This window comes from Camelina sativa, chromosome 3, assembly GCF_030686135.1.
Source record: "Camelina sativa cultivar CO46 ecotype springtype chromosome 3, ASM3068613v1".
NCBI classification, from domain to species: Eukaryota; Viridiplantae; Streptophyta; class Magnoliopsida; order Brassicales; family Brassicaceae; genus Camelina; species Camelina sativa.
The window spans coordinates 9,250,280-9,274,169 of NC_141882.1; the positions used below are offsets into that span (position 1 = coordinate 9,250,280).

The 23,890-nt window shown below is 36.8% G+C and overlaps 2 protein-coding genes, 1 non-coding gene and 1 pseudogene across 5 annotated transcripts; 1 reads left to right on the plus strand and 3 right to left on the minus strand.

Annotated features, from left to right (window-relative positions):
* Nucleotides 1–9,748: 9,748 nt before the first annotated feature.
* LOC104776358 (UDP-glycosyltransferase 85A3-like) lies at nt 9,749–11,742 on the minus strand (annotated as a pseudogene). The gene is made up of 2 exons (XR_015590888.1): nt 11,226–11,742; nt 9,749–10,822 (listed from the first exon to the last, which is right to left on the minus strand). The product of XR_015590888.1 is annotated as a UDP-glycosyltransferase 85A3-like (transcript).
* LOC147946711 (uncharacterized) lies at nt 11,136–17,544 on the plus strand. 2 transcript variants are annotated; one of them, XR_015590887.1, is made up of 2 exons: nt 11,136–11,826; nt 12,544–12,920. XR_015590887.1 is itself a non-coding variant. In XM_087501551.1 (2 exons), the coding sequence occupies exon 2, from the start codon at nt 13,754–13,756 to the stop codon at nt 16,571–16,573; it is 2,820 nt and encodes a 939-aa protein (XP_087357677.1). In that variant the 5' UTR covers nt 11,183–11,826; nt 13,750–13,753; the 3' UTR covers nt 16,574–17,544. The 2 variants fall into 2 exon arrangements, 1 of the variants encoding a protein (XP_087357677.1); XM_087501551.1 differs by lacking the exon at nt 12,544–12,920 and adding an exon at nt 13,750–17,544 and having other exon boundaries at nt 11,183–11,826.
* On the minus strand, nt 14,342–14,448 carry LOC147946712 (small nucleolar RNA R71). Its single transcript, XR_015595667.1, has one exon. It is a non-coding gene; the product is annotated as a small nucleolar RNA R71 (small nucleolar RNA).
* A 2,984-nt stretch (nt 17,545–20,528) lies between the features above and the next one.
* On the minus strand, nt 20,529–23,024 carry LOC104776360 (UDP-glycosyltransferase 85A1). Its single transcript, XM_010500406.3, has 2 exons — nt 22,209–23,024; nt 20,529–21,720 (listed from the first exon to the last, which is right to left on the minus strand). The coding sequence occupies exons 1-2, from the start codon at nt 22,813–22,815 to the stop codon at nt 20,771–20,773; spliced, it is 1,557 nt and encodes a 518-aa protein (XP_010498708.2). The 5' UTR covers nt 22,816–23,024; the 3' UTR covers nt 20,529–20,770.
* Between the last annotated feature and the right edge of the window lie 866 nt (nt 23,025–23,890).

A 23,890-nucleotide genomic window follows, 5' to 3' on the forward strand; every position in this document is an offset into this window, starting at 1 on the left:
GTGAGTGACTATGGGAACAGTTTCACCAGGCTTTAAAGGATTCCACAATGATGGTGAGGCCATACAATTCTCCCACGTAGGGATTATCGACAAATCTGTCACGTGTGAGAACATTGTCTACAAGCTAAATCGAGTGAACTGTAGTCCGTCGGTAAAAAAAAAAGCCAAGACTTGTGGCCCTATGTCAATAAATTCGTGAAGGTAATGCTTCAAATCACGTGATTAAGATTTTAGCTGGTAGTATATAAAGACTACAAAAATGAGAGAGAAAATTACCAAGCCTTTGGTTTGCATGCGTAAACAATCCTGTTATATGGACCATAACGAAATCACCACAAAATATTTGGTAGGGCCTGGATATTTAAATTATATAATTATGCAAATCCTTGTTATACTTCTTTCGGAACGTCCGATTTTTTTTGCCCAAAAAGAAATAGAGAGGTGTTTATCGAATTTTATGGTATCAGACTATCAGTGCTCATGAAGCTTCTTCACTTTCGTTATGTTTCGTGTCTTCTTCTTCTCTAATGGATGCTCCACCGACAGGAATTGAAAGAGCATTTGATGTTACAGACATCGAAATACGTATCTCACATAAGAAATGAGATGAGACATAGACATCCACTCATTATCAAATACATTTTAAATTAGAAACAATGAAGCCTAATATCGTTACAAATTCAAATTTTGACTCAACCAACGTAGTTTAAATAGGATAAGTTTTCAGAACCGATCCTCATAGGAAAGTAGGCTAAGCACCAATATGAAAAGCCCAAATTACATTATAGTTCCCAACAAATAGCAAATGCATGGTTTCTTAAAATTCTGCGCAAATATCAACGTCCTCTTGTGCACTCAATATAGTATATATAAGGGCCTTATAATATATTTTCTTATTTTTAGCCGTAATTATTTATAGCAATACCTTTTATTTCTATTTTTACTAAAGTAAGTAATTCAAAATATTTTACCAAAATCTTACATCACTATAAAATATAGAAATTCTAATCAATTAATATTTTCAAAATTTGAAAGTTTTCTAAGAAAAAAATATATTTTATTTTATTTTTTGGAGCCTTCGAAGATGTTTACAAAAATTCTAATGTACGCTAAGAGCATTTTCATCGATAATACTGTAATACTAGATTTTAGTCCGTGGTACACCGCAGAGAAATGTTTTTATAATTATTAAAAAAAATGTTGTACTTTTGTGTTTATTTTTATTAATAGATTCTACAGTTTTTTGAACAAAAATATAAAAAGAAAAGATTCTACAGTTTTAATTGGATTATATATTTTTGTTGTGTTTGAGTATGTTTTTGTAGTTATTTAGGTTGTATATTTTTTTGTTGGATTGCTCGTTTTATTATTTTATATATAAATTGTATCTTTAAAATTTTTATACTTTTTGGTATTTAAAACCGATGGTAGTAGTAGCTATAGATTATTGATATTTTAAATTTATATCATAACCCGTCCCATAATTTTCTTTTTAAAGGTTAACTATAATATTTTAAATCATTTTTAAAATATGTTTGAAGTCTTGTTTAGTGTAGAAAAGCAATGACTTTTTGTCTGGTAAGTTATGTTTGTTTCTGCGCTGGAGAAAATCATTTAGATAGCTCTTACTTTTTTTCTGGTATATATGCAAAAATATATTGTAAATAAAAAGGTAATATAGATTTGATAGCCCAATAGATAACATAGCTTCAATAAAGCACATATAAATAGTTATTGGATACGTTTATTGGTTGTAAATTCAGTTTCATAGTCATGTTTACCATTACAATGGCTGACCGACATTTCAAAATGACCCCAGCTATAGTTACGTTAAAAAAGATAGGCTCTTCTGAAAATTATAATTGGAAAAGCATAATTAAACGATTTAGTAAATTAAAGACAAAAAACAAAAGAAAACAAAAAGGATTTGGTTAAGATAACTTTACATAATAAGATATGTTTATACAACGTCTTTGTTCTCATACAACACAATGAAAATGGGAACTCCATCATCTATGATCTTTATAAGCTGATGAAAATAGAAATGTGTAACAAACAAAGATTATGTTTTAAAAAAGGGATTACTAATAAGAGACCCACCTTTTCATTTAGGATTGTAGGGTCACACGTCACAGTGAACAAAAAATAGCAGCCATTGCGAGGAGAACAAATTTATGTTGTTGGTTTGGTGATGATAATTGCCGTGTAGGTGTAGAATATTTATAGGGTCCTTAGTAGGTCGATTATGATTAGCAAATATGCAAGTAATTATTGTCGTTAGCAACTAATTAGGGATGAAAGATTTGTAATCTGTTTGATTAAAGAATATGCTAGGAATCAGGCATTAATACGCATTTAACTTTGTTTCTTTGTTTTGATTTTCTACAGGTATTAGAGAGAAAAGATCTTTGAGATGGAAATTTAAAATTGAATGTGTAGAGTAATTAGATGTTAATCGTGATTAAGTTGTTTCCAAAATCGGTGGAGTTAGAGATATTAGGGAGAGTGGTCGCAAATATTGATGGTGATATTTGCTATTTTGGAAAATAATTATTTTTTTAGAGAATATTTATTGATTAGTTGTTAGGTTGTTTCCAAAAAAAGTGAAAGTTAGAGATTTGTGAGAAAGGAATATAGCAAATCTAGTTTTGTAATATATATATTTTTTTTATTCATTTTTAAAAACATAATGACATGCTTGTAAATAAGTGTCAACTTCAAAATTTATTTTATAAATGTCTCCAAAAATGTATATATAGATGTGTTATATACTTTAACTTTAATTAAAGTTAATATTAGTTCAATGTAAACATCTTCATCGGCTTTTTATTAGTTTTCCTTCTCCATTAGTCATCCTTCGTATGAGTGTCTTCTATGAGCGTTTGCAAAGAGGAGGAAGGAAACAATCAAAAAATCAAAAAACAAAATTATAAACACAAACCAATGAAATTGTGACAAGTAAGATGTCTCTTGATAATGCTTCGGCAGAGATATTTGAGACACGAGTTCTTTCCTGTTTACACAATAAACTTTTTTTTTTAATTCTGTTTTAAATCTAGAGACACTCCAAAAGATGTGCAATGGAAGTGCCCTAAGAAACATTGCTTTCACGAATTATTGTTATATAGGACCAGTGGGCACTCGCACAAAAATGGAAGGACCAGTGGGCATTTGTACAAAAATAGAAGAACTAGTGGGCCAAAGTCTTGTCTTTTAATTTACCGACCGACTAGTCGACTACTGTACACTCGACTTCTAGGCAATCATAATATTTTTCTTGACCGCATATCAGCTTTGGGTTAGATTGCCTGCTACCTGCAGTCCGCGGGTACTGGAAGTCATTGCACGTGAATGATTTGTCGGTAATCTTTACGTGTGAGAATTGTATGGCCTCGCCCTCATTGAGGAGCTTAGTCCTGGGCAAATAATCCGAAACCGAACAAACCAAACCAAACCGATCCAAAAAAACTGATTTGGATCGGTTTCGGTTTCTCTGTAAAAACCGATCGATTTTTACATTAATTGTGATTCGGTTTTCAGTTTTAAACCAATCCGATCGGTTATCCACTAAACCGAATACTCAATTAATTTTTTATATATTTGGGTTTAGATTGATATTATTTTTGGGCCAATTTCTGGACCGGAGCCCATTAGCTAAAAAATTTTAAACTATAATCGCTGGTAGGAGGATTCAAACCTGAGACACTAAGGTTAAGGGTTACACGTTGAAGCTATCTGAGCTATCACAACTTTGTGACTATAATTTCCGAGTAATAAATATAAGGGTTCGGATTAAGTTCTGATTTAAAAAAAAAATTGAAAACCGATCCGAATCCGAATTAATCCAAACCGATCTGATCCGAAAAACATTCGGATTCTAAACGGATTCTATACACCCCAATCCAAAAAATCTAAAATCTAAAAAATTTGATCCGATCCGAACCGAAAATCCGAACGCCCAAGGGCTAGAGGAGCCCCTTAAACCCTAGCGAAACTGTTTTCATTGTCACTCACCCACATACATATCTACCTTTTAAATAAAACATTCTTAGGCACACGAAAAAAAAGAAAATGGCATTTTAGGTAAACGGAGAGTAGAAAATTGTATTATTATTGTTGTTGTATTATTGAATGGAATTATACACCTTATATATAAGCATAAATCATAATTAAAGGGGATTATGTCTATTAGAACAATATATCATGGATGACAATGATCGTGTAGAAGCATATGGCCTAATGAAGTCGAGATCGACTTAACCACATATCCACTTGAGAGATGGGCGGTAAACAACAGGTTGCATAGAGAAAAGCATTTTTGTTTGTAGTGTATTGAGACGGAGAGAAGGAGATGTTGGTATGTTTGTTGGAACTTGAATTTTGGTGATGGCAATGGACTTCATTGGTGGTAATTATATTTTCTTTTTTCTCTTGTTTATTTGTATTTATTAATCTATTATTATTATTATTTGTTAATGTGGAAAAGAGAATCCAAAAAAGGAAATTTATAAGAAAATGAGTTTTTGTCCTCTAGAAACGGCCAAGAGAAGATTATGATTCTCTAGAAGTCGAGTGTGCTGTAGTCGGTCGAAAAGTAAAAGCCAAGACTTGTGGCCCTATATGGCAATAATTCGTGAAAGCATTGGTTCTTAGCGTACGTGAGATAGCGTTTAACTCGTTAATGATTTTGTAAACATCTTCAGAGGATCCAAAGACAAAAAAGAAGAAAAATTTCAAATTTCCTCTATATGAACTAATTAAAAACGATATTTTTATACGGATATATATAGGATTTTGGTAAAATATTTGAATTACTTACTTTCATAAATAAAAATGGTATTGCGATAAGAATTACTGCTAAAAATAAGAAAATATATTATAAGACACTGTAATATAATGCACACGTTGATTTGCTCAGAGGTTTAAGAAACCATGCATTTGCTAATCGTTTAGATCTTTATAAGTTGGCCATGGCCAATATGTAATTTGGGCTTCATATTGGCGCTGAGCCTATTTTCCTTTTAGGACCGGTTCTGAAAACATATTCTATATAAACTACGTTAGTTCAATCAAAATTTGAATTTGTAACGACATTAGGTTTCTTGGTTTTTAAATTAAATCATAGCCTTCTCTCCGATTCTAATTGTAGTATCCTTTGTCGTCTGTTGCCCTAAAAGAACCTAATTGACTACCATTTGCAAATTTGATTTCGACTACCATCCACATGCTCCGTGTGGGTTGTTCGCTAGAAACGACATCTCTCATGCCGTTTTTTGGTTTCTTTTTTTGTGCGGGAAAGAAAGGATAAAAATGGATATGTATGTCGTCGCTTAATGAACACAAATTAAAGGACTCCACAATGAGATGGCGAGACCATATGATTCTCGCATGCGAAAATTTCCCATAAAATTAGTAAGCTAAATGTCAGATTTGTGGCGCCCGCTCTATAAGTCAAATGTTTAGAGTCTGATTATACAGATTACAGAGGTCCGTGAAAAAAAAAATATTCTGACATCTATGAAAACTCCACAGCGTCGTCTCTACGAATATTAGATTTCGACATATGCCATATAAGCAAACAAGCAAACCTTTCTATAAATAGAAAAACAAATTAGTGTTCATGATTATGTAGAGCACGTACCATTTTTCAAAACATAAACCTTTATGTAATCATCTTTATGTTTAAGTTTATTTATGTTGTCTCTATTGTCTTTTGCTGCCTAAGAGAATCTTGGTAATAACCTTCTGAAAATTTAAGTCGGAAGAGCCACGCATATGCTCTGTCGCTTCCTCTGCCAAACGCTGCCACCTTTTTGCTTTCTCTCTCATTTTCTTTCCTTTCTCTCCGTCCATTAGCTCTGTAACCAGTGCCTCAACCTCCTCCCTACTCACGTCTCCACCGATCTCCATCCTCACCTCCCATTCGTGACAACAATATTTACAATTTGTTTGCTGCTCTGCAAAGAACGGCCAACACTGTAATGATCCTCACTAAGAGTAAAAATCCAAATTATAATTATGGAGAAAAAGACCCGGAAAAGACTTAGCAAGAAGAAGAAGAGGTCGGAGGTCAAGAGGCTAAGTTCAATAAGAAGTCGAAAAAGAAGAATGGCCAAGTCAAAAACCACAAAAAGACCAAGGTACGGTCAGGACGGACGTACACGAGCAGGGACGGTACGGACGGACGTACATGGTCGGAGATGGTATGGACGGACGTACAAGGTCGGGCACGGTACGGACACATCGTACGTACGCGGACAGAGATGGTATGCACAGGTCGGACGTGCGCGGGAGGAGACGGTACGCACAGGTCAGACATACACGGACAAAGACGGCACAGACCAAGTAAAGACGGAAAGGACGGACGTATGCGGAATGGAGACAGTACGGACCGGGAAAGACGGACGCATGCCGAGTGAAGACGGTAAAGGACGAGTATAGCCGGTAAAGACCGATTGTTCGCGGTACTGACGGAGAAGTTGCGGTACTGACGAAGGAGTTGTGGTACTGCCGAGAAACTACGGACGAGACCGAGAATTTGCGGATGTAGCGGATGATCGACGGACGCAGTGCCAAGAGCCGACGGCGTTCCAGATTTTGCGGAGCGTTTGTCCGCCTGCGCAAAAAGAGAATTTTTCTCTTTTCTCTTGAATTAACCAATGAAATTTCATGCAGCTATGAGGAGTAATCATTAGGTTGTTGAAAAACAAAAAGGAGAGACATAATCATTGTGTCTTTAAGGAGATGGCCAATGAGAATTCATGTACCAAAAAGTGGAAGACAAAGGAAGATTCTCGACATGCATTGGCGAGTTGCGCCGCCCAAAAACCTCTATAAACTGGAGCTCTCCCTTCTCACTTTGCTCATTCTCAACTCAAAGAAGAAAAGGTTAAAAATTCTCTCTAAGTGTTTGCTCTCTCAAAGACGGAGAGGGAGACCGAAGTTGGACGCTGTCGGAGACGTTGTTCGGGTCAAGGAGAGACGCTGTTGGACGCAGTTCAGAGATGCTGTTGGACGCAGTTCGTGGACGTTGTTGGACGCAGTTTGACGCAAAGAGGAAGTTGTCTCATCCGCGGTGTCGTGAAGTCTGATCATCAATCTGCTGAATCACTGTGAGTCCTGTGGTGAGTTTTGTGGTAGTATTTCGTGGGGTGCTGCATGGTTCCTATGGACCATGTACGTACCCATTGTGTATTGCATTTAGACTAGGATCATGGTAGGATCAGTTAAATGTTACATGCATTAAATTGGTAGGATTCATGCTAGAATTCATGTTTAAATCACATAGAATTATGCTAGGAATCACCATGCATGTTGAGAATTGATGAGAATTGAACTGCATATTTTCATGATGAACTTGATGCATTTTTAGCAATTTGGCTTGCTTAAAATTGGACCATGGACTTGCATGCATAATTAAATTGTTGTATTTTTACTTGCAATATTTCTTGCTTAAAAATCAGATTAAAATGGGTGCATGCATGTAGAACAATCTAGGTTGCTTGAATTATTATTCTTGTTTCATGTTGATTTCTTGCTTGTTATGCTTGATTTCTTGCTTGTTATGCTTGATTTATGTTGCTTGTTTTTAGTACTAAATTCTTTGCGTTTTTTACTCTTAGAATTGTAGTACTTATTTTAGCTAGTCTCTTGAATTATATTTGTTATTTTTCTCGAGTCGTAGATAGGATAGAGTAGTCGATCTTCTGTTCCCTATGTTGAAAAATTGTCTCGTGGGAAGTTCTCAACGACCACTTACACAGGACAACGTCGGCGTCTAGCTAGCTACTAGAGCGACAACTACTTGATCTCGTAGCATTGGATGGTTCATGCGGGTTACCTTTGTGGTTTCCGCATGGACAGAGGTAAGGAACGGAACAGATTATCGAGAGCCCATAGGTGAAGAGTCTAGGGTAGTCGAGTAATCCTTGATTATTCTAGTCGTCTTGTGTTGTTTAGGTGAAAGAGTCTAGAGTATTCAAGTTACCCTTGTTGTATTCTAGTCATCTTGTTCATTGCGTAGGAGTAAAGAGTCTAGGTTAATTGAGTCAAGTCTTGCTTGAACTAACCCTCTTTTCTTGCTTGTTTGTTATTTGCTTCCACTATCGTTTCTGTTGCGTAGCTTTGATTGCTTGTCGTGCTTGTTTCCTTCCTTGTTGGGATAGTCGGGGTGGGGAAAATTAGAAGCATGTTTAGGAAAGGGGTACCTAGGCTCACTGAGTAATCTAAGATTACTCATGATAATTATTTGTCTTGTAGGAAGTCTAGGAAGAGTCTAGAGCTAGAGCGAACTTAAGGTACCGGATAGGGATTGTTTTCTGTGTTTTTGTAAAATCCTATATTTTCCTAAAATGTATTCTATGGAAGTATCCAAATATTATGTATATTGCTTTGATAACTTATTTTTCAATGTAATATTTTATTAAAGTAATATATTCGGTTTTAAGGAAATATGGCAAGTTGCATTTAATACATTAGACTTGTCCGGGCCAACACAACGCGCCAAGATCGCGAGGGTTACAAAGCTTAAGCGAACCTCGACCATGGGCGGAGTCGTGTCCAGGAGAACTGCTTTAAAGGACGTAGAGATTATCGACAATGAGATGGCGAGACAATGATTCTCGCACGTAGATACTGTCGACAAATATATACCACGTGCGAATATTTCCAATACCCATGGGTATGAGTAATCTTGCCAACAGAAGATAAATGGTTATCACGTCAGTATTGAAAAAGACAGACTAGTAGTCACATAAGGTAATAACTCGTGAAAGCAATGTTTCTTACTCTCAAGGATCAGAGAGTTTTAGTAGTTACAAATATTTGAATATTAGCTTTCTTCTTCCAGAATTTTACAATACGACTCCACACTTATTTATAGATTTTTTTCTCTGTTAATAGGAAGATTTTTGATGAAACTAATCTTTTACTAAATCGTTTATTCTATAAAGCACAAGTCACATGTTCAATAAGAAAAAAACCTGAATTTTCTTGAGTAACTGTCCTCCCACTCCTCCACGATCTCTGCAATTTCAAAATAAAACCACTGTAAAATGATAAAAAAAAACTTAACAATCATCCAGACCATTCTATTTTTTTACCAACCATCGACACCATCTTTGTTTCTTTTTTTCTGCAAAACAAAAGGCCCTCAATGATTTTCACAATAGATCTTTACTCAACCCTTTAAATTCATCCAATAAGATGATATCATAGATGCTTGCTTTCCTCATATCGGGTAGAGAAAAAGACGGAGGCGTAAGGAATCTGAAGCAATTGACAAGAGCTCAAACTTTGTTACGGGAACAAACTCACGCAAACTTCGTCAACAAAAAAAAAACAATTACATCAGCTGAATTTATGGTTTTTCTAGCAGGTGCGTCAACTAAACATGATGTTTTTTTTTTTCATGTACCGGAACAAGAACTTCTGAGTTTGGTAATGTAATTAATTCTGTGTTATTTAAATGCCTACTAGAATTATCCGATCATGATAAACATAAATTTGACTGTAATTTGCATTACAGTATTTTCATTTTGTAATATGCGTAGCGATTTTTTTTTTTTTACTTTGCTATACTATTTGTGTATGTACGTTGATCTCTTGAAGGTGGAAAATTAACTGCTACATACATGCAAAGCACAATGGTGTAGATGGAAAAGTGATGAGAGGTTTAGGAGATGCACATGATTCTTATGTCTAAGCTTTTTCCCGTACAAGGTACGGGTCTAATACTAGTTGTTATATATTCCATAAATTTAATTATATTCCTTTATTTCTTCAAACAAATTAAATGTATTACACACGATGAAAACAAGAAAAAACAATTCGACTTAATCTTACATATTATCTTATGTTTTTGTATTAACTTTGACCAGTATTAGGATTCTTTCCTAAGAGAACCTTGCTAACAATTGTCTCAAGATTTACCACCGACGAACCACACGGATGCTCCGTCGCTTCCTCCGCCTAGCACAGCCACTCCTCCGCCTTTTCTCTCATTTTCTTTCCTTTCTCACCATCCATGAGCTCTCTAACCACCGCCTCAACCTCTTCCCTCTTCACATCTCCACCAATCTCAATTCCAACCTCCCATTCGTCACAAGAAAACTTACAATTTGTTTGTTGCTCTGCAAAAAATGGCCAACATACCATAGGAACTCCGCAAGAAAGACTTTCTAACGTCGAGTTCCACCCACAATGCGTCAAGTACCCTCCAATTCCGGGTGAGAAAGAACATTCTCCTGCGGACACCAACTAGTCAGCATCCTTCGATCCTCTGTCTCCACTAAAAACTCTGTCGGAATCACTGCCTCCTCTCCGGCGACTAAGTCCGGCCGCATTACCCATAGAAACTCCTTCCCCGTTGCCGCCAAACCCCAAGCAAACTCCTCGAGCTGTGTCACGGTCATTTTGGTTATGCTTCCAAAGTTAACATAAACAACGCTGTTTCGAGACTTAGTATCAAGCCAATTCAAACACTCAGCCTCCTCTTTCCACAGATTTGATCCTATCCTTCCAATTTCACTATCTTCTTCAATCTCCCGGTTTACTAAGAGATGAAGCGGTCCGATTGGATAAACCGGTGGTAAAATAGATTGCATAGACTTAATTATGTCATGCTCCAGGTCATCGAACGTGTTGAGAATGACAGCAGAGGCGCGTTTAGTTCGACAAGTCTCACGGACAATGAAGTTGAGCATTATGTCGTTGGGATTAGTGGTACGGATGAAACTAGGAATATCTTTCAGTTTTAGATTCTTCATTGAAGGTATCCAATCTATAACTGTATCCAAGTGTTCCTTCGTCAACCAACTCTCATCTACAAAATCCATCACTCGTTGTTTTACTATTTTATCCCACAATATTTAGTTATAATTTAAAATTAAAAAAAAAAAAAAAAAAAACTTGAACAAACGGAGCATAATTAATTTGATGCATTTTATGGTGATCGTATGGTTCCAGAGCTAGCTGGCAAACAAGGTAGTCTAGAGAGTGAAGGGTTCGTGTATCATCCGTATTTTTTAGGCCAACCTAACTTTCTAGGCCTAATAGCAAACTGTGGCATAGAGTGTGCAGTTGGCCTAATTGCCGAACGACCTCTTAAATGATAAATCCATCGAGATCGTGGTGTTAGGGTTTTTACGTTAAATTTAAGTATTATAACGTGATTTAATTCACTAATATTTGCAATTTAAATCAATAATATTTGCAAGAAAACGTACCTTTCACTGGGCATAAACCCTTCTCAATGAAGAGAAAAAAGTGTAGATAAGCCATGAAGCCACAACCACTAGTGGTCCAAAAAAGAACCAAGGGGACACCAAACTCCTCCGCAACGTCAAGAGTAAAGCCCATCGCACCATCTGATACAATAGAGCTCACCGGAGGAACATCCTCTCTCGTGTTAATCCTCCGGATAAGCTCCTTGAATGGAGCGAGAAAGTTCTTCATGGTGGACTCGCAAAGGGCAGGGATGTCCTGCGTAGCATCCACATCAGTCTCAGGTAGACCGTCAGGTATGGCCTCGAACCGGAAAGAAGGAACTCTGCCGAGTGCGTTGGGCCCACGGGACCGGAGGAGACGGTTGTGATTGTAAACGGTGTTGACGAAGGTGACGTGGAAGCCTCTGTGGTGGAGGAGTTTAGCCACTTTCAGCATCGGGTTGATGTGGCCTTGAGCCGGGAAAGGCACACAGACTACATGTGGTTTTTCTGCCTCACAAACAACACGAGGTCCCATTTTGTATCTCTCTTTTGCCAAAAGACAAAAATGTGAATTTGTGATCTACCTGGGTTATGCTTGACTCTACGCTTAAGCTTTGAGGTACGCACCCATTTATAGGAAAACGGTGAGCCCATATATTTATCGCACGTGGCTACTGTTTGGAAAATTAACGTTATCTGCCTTGTGCCATCTCGAGGCCCGAAATCTGTCTTTAGAGCATCATCATTATTGGTGATATAATATGTGTCTCTTAAATATTTTTTATAATTAACTTTATAACTATTTTAATACAAATGTCTAAAATAAGAGATATTATCTAACATATAAATGTCTAAAATATTAATTTATTGTATATATATTTTTAAAGACACATATTCCTTCCTAAAATCATTCTCATTTCATAAACCCACTTAAGTGTCTTAAACATTAAATAATATTAAGTAGGGTTATTGGTTTGAGATTTGAATAGAGTTTTAAAAACTTTAAATATTATATAAAATTTGGTGTTATCAAATCAAGATTTTGTTAAAATATGCTAACGTTTAGTGTTATTAATTTGTAATTCGTAAAAATTCATTTAAAATCTTAACAAATTTAAGTTATTGAGTTCAGACTTTTATAAAGTCATTAAAAGTTTTGTGTTATTCAATTAAAACAAAAGAGTCTAGGATTGTTAATGAATTCAATTATTATGTTGTTGGTTGATGTGTCTGTATTTTATAGGATTTTACCCATAGTTTTGGTATTTGTTTTGAGTCTTTTATTGAGTCCAAGTGTGCTTTTAGAGTCTTTTTAGTCTTTTGTGAGTCTGTACAGGTTCTAGGCTACTTTGGAAGGAAACTGAGTGTTTTGGGGATGAAGACAAGCATCTGGAGCCATTTTGGTGAAGACTGATCGGACTAGCAAGCAGATGGAGCGAACACAGAAAAAGCATCCTGGATCGGCTGATCCACATTCGGATCGACCGATCCTGGGCCCGACGCAACTTTTCCTTTTTTGTTTTAAACCGACTTTTAGGGTTTTATTTTGATATTTAAGTTAGAGGCACGGCCTCCAGAGACATAAGCTTTATTTTCTGAGACTAATTTGTATTGAGAGCAAAAGGGAGAAGATCTCTAATCCTTCTTGACACTTTGGAGAAGATTTCTAAACCCTAATTTCTATCCTTTTGCAATTCAATTATGTTTTCTTCATCTTTGATTTGCTGTTTAAGCTTCTCCATGTCTGAGTAGTTTCACTGGTCGGTTTAGGGTTTCAGAAGGGTTTCCATGATTAATTGATGCCAGATTTGTTAGATTAGGGATTGATCTTATTGTTCTTCATCTATAGTTATTCTTAATGCTTAAGCTAGATTGATCACCTAGATTAAGATCTTAGGTTTAATTCATCGGGGCACCAAAAGTGTTGTTGAGTTGCTGGAAAAGAACATAGGTGAGCAAGGTGATCCTTAGCCAACGACAGTTGAAGTTGAGGCACCTTGTGAACATAATCAAACTTGAACTTATTGCTTGCTAGGATTGTTTAGATTCAAACGACAGTTTAGAGATTTATCAATTCCTTGCATAGAAAACTAACGCTGCGACAGTAGGTTAGTTTTACATTCGAGATTTGAGTTCAAGAACGCTGTCTAATGCTTTCCCAATTTATCATCTGAATTTGTGATCGTAAATCCTAAAGATTCCCTACGCCCAATACCTTCGCTTGATTTACAAACTTTCATTTAATTTCTGTCTTTGATCGGTTACTTGAAAAACAATCTTTCTTATTGCTTTAGCTATACTTGATCTGTATAATTTCATAGTGCATCGCTTGGTCTCTGTGGATTCGACCCTGAAGTGCTACGACGACACCACTAGATTGTGGTTGAGTGTACTTTGGGTTATTGATTTAACTCTAGATCAATTTGGCGCCGTTGCCGGGGACCATAACGTTGCCTTTGAAATTTTAGATTCACGTTTAGTCAAAGGTTTATTTTACTTTTTTTTACTGACTTGTTCTTGCGTTCTTCCTCTTTCGTTTCAGGTGCATGCAAACAAGAAGCCACAAGCCTACTGATTTGCGTAACCTGCGAAACAAGGAGTTAGCACAACTTGAACGAGAAAACCGGAGAGCAAGAACCCAGGCTTACCCTATGGCCGAAGGAGGAGATACAGGGGCTAATCCGCCCAACCCTCAGCTGGGTGTCGTCCAACAACAGCAGAGGCAGAACCATCAAGAGCAAGCTGAACTGAATCCACCTGCAAGGCAAGCCACCTTGAGGGATGAAGATGCTCACAACAGGCTATTTGCGAATCGTTCTGCGATTCAACCTCCTGCTCCTGCGAGACAAGACTATGAGATTAAGCACAATCTCATCAATTTGGTTCAGAACCGTGTGTTTAATGGATTAGCATCAGAGAGCCTTTTGGACCATATTGAAGCTTTTGAGAGATTGGCTAGTACAACAAGGTCTAATGGAGTTCCATATGATTACCTCATGTTGACTTTGTTCCAATTCTCTTTAGGAGATAAGGCTTTGAGATGGCTAAATCTCTTGGACCGAGGATCACTTACCACTTGGGAGCAGTGTAGAGCAGCGTTTTTAAACCACTTCTACACTAAGTCACGATCCGCTATGTTAAGGAGCAAGATCACTACCTTCTCACAAGGTGGTACAGAGTCTTTTTGTGAAGCGTGGGAGAGATTCAAGGAGTATATGAGGGACTGTCCTCATCATGGCTTTTCACAAGAGAATCTTATGAACATCATCTATGGAGGAATTGACCAGAAGTACCAGATGGCACTCGATACTGCCAGCAGAGGAGATTTTTCTACTAACACTGCCGCTGAAGCAAACCTCTTGATCACAAACCTTGCAGCGAGTAACAGCAATCATAGCCATGAGTATGATCGTTTTGTGCGTGTTGTTAGCTCCGTGAATACAGATGTTATTAAGAGTCTCACTGCCAAGGTAGACCTTCTTTTGAAGAGAGATCAGCAAGCTGTCAACATGTGCGACGGGCAGACGGGTGCGTATCAGCAAGTTGGAGTGAATTCAGATTTTGAGGGAACAGAGGAGTTGAACTATGTAGGAGGACAAGGGAACTATCAGAATCATGGGTTTAATCAGAATTATAGAAATCATCCTAATCTCTCCTACAGAAGCACCAACGTTGAGAATCCTCAAGATCAAGTGTATCCTCCACATAATCAACAAGGTAACTTCCCACAAGGATTTCAGAACAGAGGTGTTGGATTTAATAGCTCAAATACCCAAGCATACCACGCTCCATCTGCAGCTCCACAAGATAACAAACTCGAATTGATGATGCAAGCACTGTTGGAGGGCCATAAGAAAAGTTCTGCTGAGATTAATGTCAAGATTGATAGCATGTACAATGATTTGACTGGGAAATTTGAGAGGTTGAGTTCACGTGTTGATTCCATTGATAAGAGAGTCTCTGCTATTTCTTCTAGCTCTAAGAACAAAGAGTCATGCAATGCTATAACACTCCATGGTGGGATCAACTCATTTTTGGCTTCCGCAGAGACGGGATCGATCAATCCTGAGACTAGACCAGCCGGTCCCATCCATTCTCATAATTCGAGTTTGATCCCCAGAGAAGTTGGATCGACCGATCCCCCTTATAGATCGATTGATCCCGTCATTGACGAAGAACTTGTCTCGGAAAGTCTCAGATCGACCGATCTACGTACAGAACGGTCAGTCCCTGTTTTAGGTATGGAAAATTCCAGCTCGTTTGTCTCTGATACAGATGCTAAGGAATCACTTCTTGTGGAACCAAAGCCCTATAGGCCACAAATTCCTTTTCCAAGAAGACATGTGAAGAAACCTCTGGATGAAAAGAAGTATGATCGGTACAAAGAAGTTATGAGTGAGTTCACAGCTGACATTTCCTTTACAGAGGCAGTAAAGCATATCTCTTTGTTTAAGAAGGTTTACAATGATGTTGTGGTTGAAGAAAAAGATTTGGTGGAGGTTAAGGCGTTTTTGGCTCTAGAGAAGAAGAACATTCATGCTCCAGCTTTGAAAAGACTACCCAAATTAGAAGATCCAGGAAAATTTGTTGTTCCATGCTCCATCTTAGGAGTGAACTTTGAGGATTCCCTTTGTGACACTGGATCCAGTGTGAACGTAATGTCTAAGGCTGTTGCAGAGAGGTTGGGGATTGATGATATGAAGGCTTCTAAGGTTTCTCTAAAGTTTGCAAATGCTGTCACCACGACTCCACAAGGCTTCATTAACAATTTAGATCGAGTTGGGAATTGCTTGGTTGCTACAGATTTTCATGTTGTGGAAATGAGCGGGGGTTCTGTTATGCCTTTGATTCTTGGGAGACCTTTCTTAGCAACAGTGGGAGCAGTTGTTGACTTGCCTAATAAGGGGATCACTTTCTCCAACATTGATGATAAAGTCTTCTACAACGCAATCACTGCAAATAAAGCTATACGACATGGCTCTTGTCTAGTTGTAGAACATGAGAAGAAGGTGGATGTCATGACAATGGGAGAGAATGGTGATAAGAATGAGGTCAACGAAGTCCTGGATGGAGACACTCATTCTTCTAAGAAGGTTAAGAAGAGAGACAAGCCAAAGATAGAGAGAGTAATACCAGATCTTCACATAACCTTGGTACCCCAGAAATATGTTAGAGACACCATTGAGTACAAGGTGAAGTGTAAAGGAAAGTCTCGGCCTTTTTCTAAGGTTACAGCCATCCTCACTCCGGAGTTTAAAGAAAAAGGCCAAGAAGCAATGGATGGTATGCTGAAAAAAATTCTGGAGCTTAAGCTGACGAATGGGAGAGCTTGTTCTGATATGAGTTCTCATCCTCCCATCACTTGACACCTGAAACCACGGTCAAGCTATAGACCTTAAACAAGCGCTTATGGGAGGCAACCCATGGGGTTTGTGCTGGCTTACCCTTTAATATTTATTTGTCTTAGGATTTTGGTTTTGTTTTTAGGATTTATTACTGTGAAATCACGTCTGGTGTTAAGTATTTTCAGGAACAGGTTCCAAACGCAGAAGATCCGAAATTTTTTGTTCCAGGAGCTTCGGATCGATCGATCCTCCTTACAGATCGGTCGATCCCGTTGGTTTGCTGCGGGTATCTCCAAGTTCAATAATGTTTCAGATCAATCGATCCCATTCAGAGACCAATCGATCCCCACCCTTGCCAACACAACTCCGACACCAACTGCGAGATCACTGGTTTTTGTTTCTTGTCCTTACTTTTTCTTTTTCATTTTTCTTATTTTCTTTGTGGGATTTGTTCTTTTCTTGGTTTTCCTTTCACACCGGGACGGTGTGAAGTAAGTCCGGGGGAGGGATGTCTCCATGTTACTAATGTCGTTTTCTTTGGTTGTTTCCTTTTGATTTTTCGAGTCTTTGAGTCATTTTCTTATTTTTATCGAGTCTAAAAAAACAAAACGAAAAAAAATTGGGAAACTATGATCATTTCTAGGAATCTTTTGCTTTGAGCTAACACTCTTATGATTGCTTTAGTACTTTTGATTTTTGAATGAAGTTTGGAATCAACATGAGCAGTCTCAACACGCCCCAAAAGACACTCGCCAAGGAGAACACTAAGTTGAACCAGAAGTTGTCTCTAGCTTTGACATGACTTAACCGGATTTAAATTCTTACCTTGGGGCTTGGTATACATTGGACATGACTCCTCCCTTCAAGCCTCACGAGACATGCATCTCCTTGCAAAGTATGCTTCCCCTCTCTCTTCCCTTCAGTACTCAGTAAAAAAAAAAGAGAAAAAGAAGAAGAAAGAAGAAAAGGATATAGGTAATAAAAGAAGTGAACTGAGGGTTGTGCGTAAACCCGTGCATCTTTCGGTACTCATGGAAACCTGTCCACCAGAAAAGAGCAAAGGATTGATAAAAAAAATAAAATGATACCCTAGAAAATTAGGGAGAAATCAATCCTTTGGAAGTGAGAAAAGAGAGAGGAAAGGGAGCATAAGAGGAAGTCTTGGGAATTAAAAGGTTGAAGGAGTCAAAAAGTTCAATGATCGATACTCCCATGGTAAGACCGCACTCTTTTACTAATCTGATGTAGAGAGACAACGATGGGGAGACTGAAGGTTCTCTAGAGCCGTGGAGTTCAGAGTAGGGAGTGTTGATCCTAATCATGGGCAAAGTACAGAAAGTAGTTCTTGATTTGATGTGATGAAGAGTGCAAAGAAGAGGGTCCAAAGAATATGTGAGTTTCCACTTTCAAACCTTTTCTCTGTTCTTGAGTTTTTGTCTGTTCTTGCTTGAGGACAAGCAAAGATTCAAGTCCGGGGGAATTGATGTGTCTGTATTTTATAGGATTTTACCCATTGTTTTGGTATTTGTTTTGAGTCTTTTATTGAGTCCAAGTGTGCTTTTAGAGTCTTTTTAGTCTTTTGTGAGTTTGTACAGGTTCTAGGCTACTTTGGAAGGAAACTGAGTGTTTTGGGGATGAAGACGAGCATCTGGAGCCATTTTGGTGAAGACTGATCGGACTAGCAAGCAGATGGAGCGAACACAGAAAAAGCATCCTGGATCGGCTGATCCACATTCGGATCGACCGATCCCGGGCCCGACACAACTTTTCCTTTTTTGTTTTAAACCGACTTTTAGGGTTTTATTTTTATATTTAAGTTAGAGGCACGGCCTCTAGAGACATAAACTTTATTTTCTGAGACTAATTTGTATTGAGAGCAAAAGGGAGAAGATCTCTAATCCTTCTTGACACTTTGGAGAAGATTTCTAAACCCTATTTTCTATCTTTTTGCAATTCAATTATGTTTTCTTCATCTTTGATTTGCTGTTTCTGCTTCTCCATGTCTGAGTAGTTTCACTGGTCGGTTTAGGGTTTCAGAAGGGTTTCCATGATTAATTGATGCCAGATTTGTTAGATTAGGGATTGATCTTATTGTTTTTCATCTATAGTTGTTCTTAATGCCTAAGCTAGATTGGTCACCTAGATTAAGATCTTAGGTTTAATTCATCGAGGCACCAAAAGTGTTGTTGAGTTGCTGGAAAAGAACATAGGTGAGCAAGGTGATCCTTAGCCAACGACAGTTGAAGTTGAGGCACCTTGTGAACATAATCAAACTTGAACTTATTGCTTGCTAGGATTGTTTAGATTCAAACGACAGTTTAGAGATTTATCAATTCCTTGCATAGAAAACTAACGTTGCGACAGTAGGTTAGTTTTACATTTGAGATTTGAGTTCAAGAACGGTGTCTAATGCTTTCCCAATTTATCATCTGAATTCGTGATCGTAAACCCTAAAGATTCCCTACGCCCAATACCTTCGCTTGATTTACAAACTTTCATTTAATTTCTGTCTTTGATCGGCTACTTGAAAAACAATCTTTCTTATTGCTTTAGCTATACTTGATCTGTATAATTTCATAGTGCATCGCTTGGTCTCTGTGGATTCGACCCTGAAGTGCTACGACGACACCACTAGATTATGGTTGAGTGTACTTTGGGTTATTGATTTAACTCTAGATCATTGGTTCATGATTTTATATGTTTTCTTCATAAAATAAAGTCATGGAAAGTATCACAATAATACAGAGATTGTTTGAAGCATTTTACAAGATTTTAGAAAACTAATCAACAAATATATAAAATATTCTCTAGCAATCCTAAAAATCTTTCACTTATTCACTTTTGATGATTTGTTGAAATCTTTAAAATTCTTTATAAATTAAAATTAAAAGCACTCACTCATTTTAAGTATGTAGAGTGTTTTTATAGAGACACCTACTAAACTTTATTTATTTTTTATTTTTTTGGTTTATATTTTAAAACATCCAAAAAAACTAATGAAAGTGCTCTAAACTCAGTAATGGAGGTGATCTTAGGTCATTCGGACGGAAAAAAATGTTAGAGTTTCTATAAAAAAATAATACTTTAATTGGGCAATTATATTTTCAGTTTTTTTAATAAAGCTGGCCACTAATAAAAGTCCATGTATAAACAGTAGAAGGAACAATTCTTAAATAAGGATTTTTAGAACCATTTATTTTTTCTTTCCTACCTTTTAATATATATATTTTTTTATTTGTAAACACCGTAGTTAAGAAACTAGCGTTTGGGCATGTTCTTATATTTATGATTCGTCGCTTTATACAAAATCGACAAGTTCATAATCCTATGATTATTAAAATAAAAGAATCTTAAAGAAAATAAAATATATATCGACTGCTGCAAAGTAGATAACTAGATATCTACGGTTTAGTTTATAAACAAAATCTATTTATTCAATCAGAACATCAATTTTGGTGGGATCATACATATTAGTCCATGAAGCTTTTGTTTTGATGCTAAACAAGCTTTTGAATTTAACACTAAAAATAACTCGTACACAAACTTTTGAATTCAAGACACCACCCTCGTTTAATAGAAAAGAATTTGTTTTTTCTTTTTTCTTTTTTTTTTTTCGTTTAAGGGTTTTCGTAAATATATATGGAACAAATTTATCAGCAAAATTATATATATGCTTTGAAACCGAACGTTAGGTTTTCAATTATGAGTTCATATATATATATATATATATATATATATTTGTGATAACAAGGCATGTGATAAGGCAAGGCAGACCAATGTTAGTTATTTATCAATCCAATGTACTAGCATACGATATACTCCACCGTTTCAATTTTTTTTCTTTTTTTTTTTAACATCTAAGCAATTTTTATTAATATGGATCATAGTATACATAATCATCAATGTGATTACAAATACAATCAATGATTTGTGTAACAAAAAAATTATAAAGCAAATTACTGGTTACACATTCAAAAATCATAAACATTGATCCATCTGTTACTCCACCATTTAAATTTATACCATGAATCAACTAAAACACATAATTTAATATATAAAATATAAGAAAAAAGAAAAAAAAAACTAGTTTGACAAAAAAAAACACAAAAAACTATAAAATAAAGTGAAACATAAAGAAGAAATTCCATAACATCTTATAAAATAAAACACATGACAGAAACAAGAAAAAACACTTACTTGGTGATCATTACAAACAGTTTAATCCTGTGATTTTTTACCCAAAAGAAACTTGCTGACAACCATCTCAAAGTTCACAATTGAGGAGCCAACTTTATGTTCTGTCGCTTCCTCTGCCAAGCGCCGCCACTCTACCGCCTTCTCTCTCATCTTCTTTCCCTTTTCTCCATCCATGACCTCTCTAACCACCGCCTCAACCTCATCTCTCTTCACATCTCCACCTGTCTCGATCCCAACCTCCCACTCGTCACAACAAAACTTACAATTCATTTGCTGGTCTGCGAAAAATGGCCAACACACCATAGGAACTCCACATGAAAGACTTTCCAATATCGAGTTCCATCCGCAATGCGTCAAGAACCCTCCAACCGCTGGATGGGAAAGAACTTTCTCCTGAGGACACCAACCCGCTAACAATCTCCGGTTTACAGTCTCAGTTAAAAACTCTGGTGGAACCATCGCCTCCTCTCCGGCTACTAAATCCGGCCGGATCACCCATAAAAACTCTTTCTCACTTCCTGCCAAACCCCAAGCAAACTCCACAAGCTGCTCCGCACTCAAAACCGTTATGCTCCCAAAGTTAATATAAATGACACTGTTTTGAGGCTTAGTATCAAGCCATCCCAAACACTCCATCTCCTCTTTCCATAAACTTGAATTCATCATTCCAGCCTCACTACCTTCCTCAATCTTCCGGTTTGCTAAGAGGTGAAGCGGTCCAACTGCATAAACCGGAGGTAAAATAGATTGCATAGCCTGGATAACGCCATGCTCAAGGTCATCAAATGTGTTCAGAATGATAGCAGAAGCACGTTTGGATCGCTCGGTCTCGCGGCAGGCGAATTTGAGCATAAAATCATCAGGATCTGTGGTACGTACGAAGCTAGGAATATCCTTTAGTTTTAGATTCGTCATAGTCGGTATAAAATCTATAACCATGTCTAAATGCTCCTTCGTTAGGTAACTCTCATCTGCCAAATCAATCACCATTATTTGTTTGTTAACAAAGATTAGTTTCCCGATACTAATTAAGAAAAATAAATTAATCATATTACACAAAATTTAATGTTGGCCACAGCATTCATAGTCTACTTTCAGAGCCAGAAAGAGTTATGAGTATGACCGATCCGAAAGACAGAGTGGCATGGTCCCTGGACAATGATATTATTGGCCTAACAGTTCTCGCGTTGATTTTAAGGGCCAGAAGGAGTTTTTTTTTTTTTTTTTTTTTTTTTTTTTTTCAGTTTCATGTTTGGATATATATTACTCAAATTTATGTATTTACAGTATTTTGTCGACGAGTTTGCTCTCTTTACTCAAAATATATTACTTATGTCTTTGTTGCGTGGTCAAATTTCCATGTTTTTAAAGATCATCAAAAAATTTGGAGCCTCCAACCAAACGAAAAAATCTTTACACAAACGAACAACCTCTCAATAATCAATGTAAGAAAACGTACCTTTTAGCGGAGTTATACCCTTCTCGATGAAGAGATAAAAGTGTAAATAAGTCAAGAACGCACAACCACTGGTTGTCCAAAAAAGAACCTCCGGGACTCCAAGCTCCTCCGCAGCATCAAGCGTAAAGCTCATAACACCGTCGGATACAATACAGCTCACGGGGGGAACATCATCTCTAGCATTGATCCGTTGGAGAAGCTCCTGGAACGGAACGAGACAGTTCTTCATGGTGGACTCGCAAAGGGCTGTTATGTCCTGCGTGGTGTCCATGTCGGTCTCCAGTAGACCGTCAGGAATGGACTCAAACCGAAACGAATGAAGCCCGTCTAGGGAAATAGACCCATGAGAACGGAGGAAACGGTTGTGGTTGTAGACGGTGTTGACGAAGGTGACGTGGAAGCCTCTAGCGTGGAGGAGTTTAGCCACTTTCATCATAGGGTTGATGTGGCCTTGAGACGGATAGGGAACGCAAACTACGTGTGGTTTTTGTGCGTTAAGAGCGACATGAGACCCCATTTTCATCTCTCTTCCGGGAAGACAATTGTGAGTCTCTTCTTTTTTGTAATAAACAAATGTGAGTTTTGGTTTGTCTTTAACATACCCCATTTTATAGGGAACATATGAAGAAAAGAGATGTCAGACTAATAATTTCTTGCCCACAAATTACGTCACGTATGAATAGTATCCAAACCTGCCATGAGCCCCTTTCGAGGCTGGTATAAGTATTTGTCGATTTATGTGTATTCGTAATAATCGTATTAAAGACAATGTTCATCTACAAGCTGAGCGTAAGCCAACCTGTTACGAATGGACCTAAACCTAATTATATAGGGATTAGTGCAACAAAATAGGTTTCCGTGGCACCAGATGAGGTTCCAAGTTTGCCTTCCAAGGCACATGTGCCTATCTTTTTAGCTTGCGAGGTTGTGCCGAATCATTAATTTGAATTTACTATACTCTCTGCTTAATTTACTGTTTTCAACGTTTCGCCTTAACTGAATTTACTACTCTCTCCATATTATATTGGTCCATAGTTAATAAGGAGGTAATTATGTCAAATAAAGCAATAAGTTCACGATTGACGAGAGAGTGGACTGCTTGCCTTCGTTTTCAATTAGACTAGATTTTACTGCGGAAATATGTATTTTTGTATATTTTATATAACTTACTAAAAAAATATTATGTTGGATCAAATACATGTTTTAAACCTTTTTACAATAATATTGAGATATTTGTAATTTTATTTTCTTTATCTATTTAAAAATTATTATTTTCATTTGAAATTTAATTAATCAAAATTCTTTTATTTTGGAATTTAATCAATCAAAATTAGTTATTGTGAAAGTAAACATCTGTTAATATTATAATACTTTGTAGTTAGTAAAAAATTATTAAAATTTTATTCACCAATTTGAAATTAGCTAGTTTTGTCTGTGAGTATGATGGAGCAGGTTAGTGTTGGTTTTTAACTTCTTTCATATAAAATTAAGTTTTAAAATATTTTGATTGTGTTTTTAGACCAACCCGCAAAAATATATAAATGTACTAATATTAACCTAATTCTCATCACATACTTATGATTATTTTTAGTCTACGTTTGGACCCGTCGATAAAAAAAAAGAGCTATTAAAAAAAAGAGTTAGTTTTGTATATGAGTATGATGGAGCGGGTTAGTGTTAGT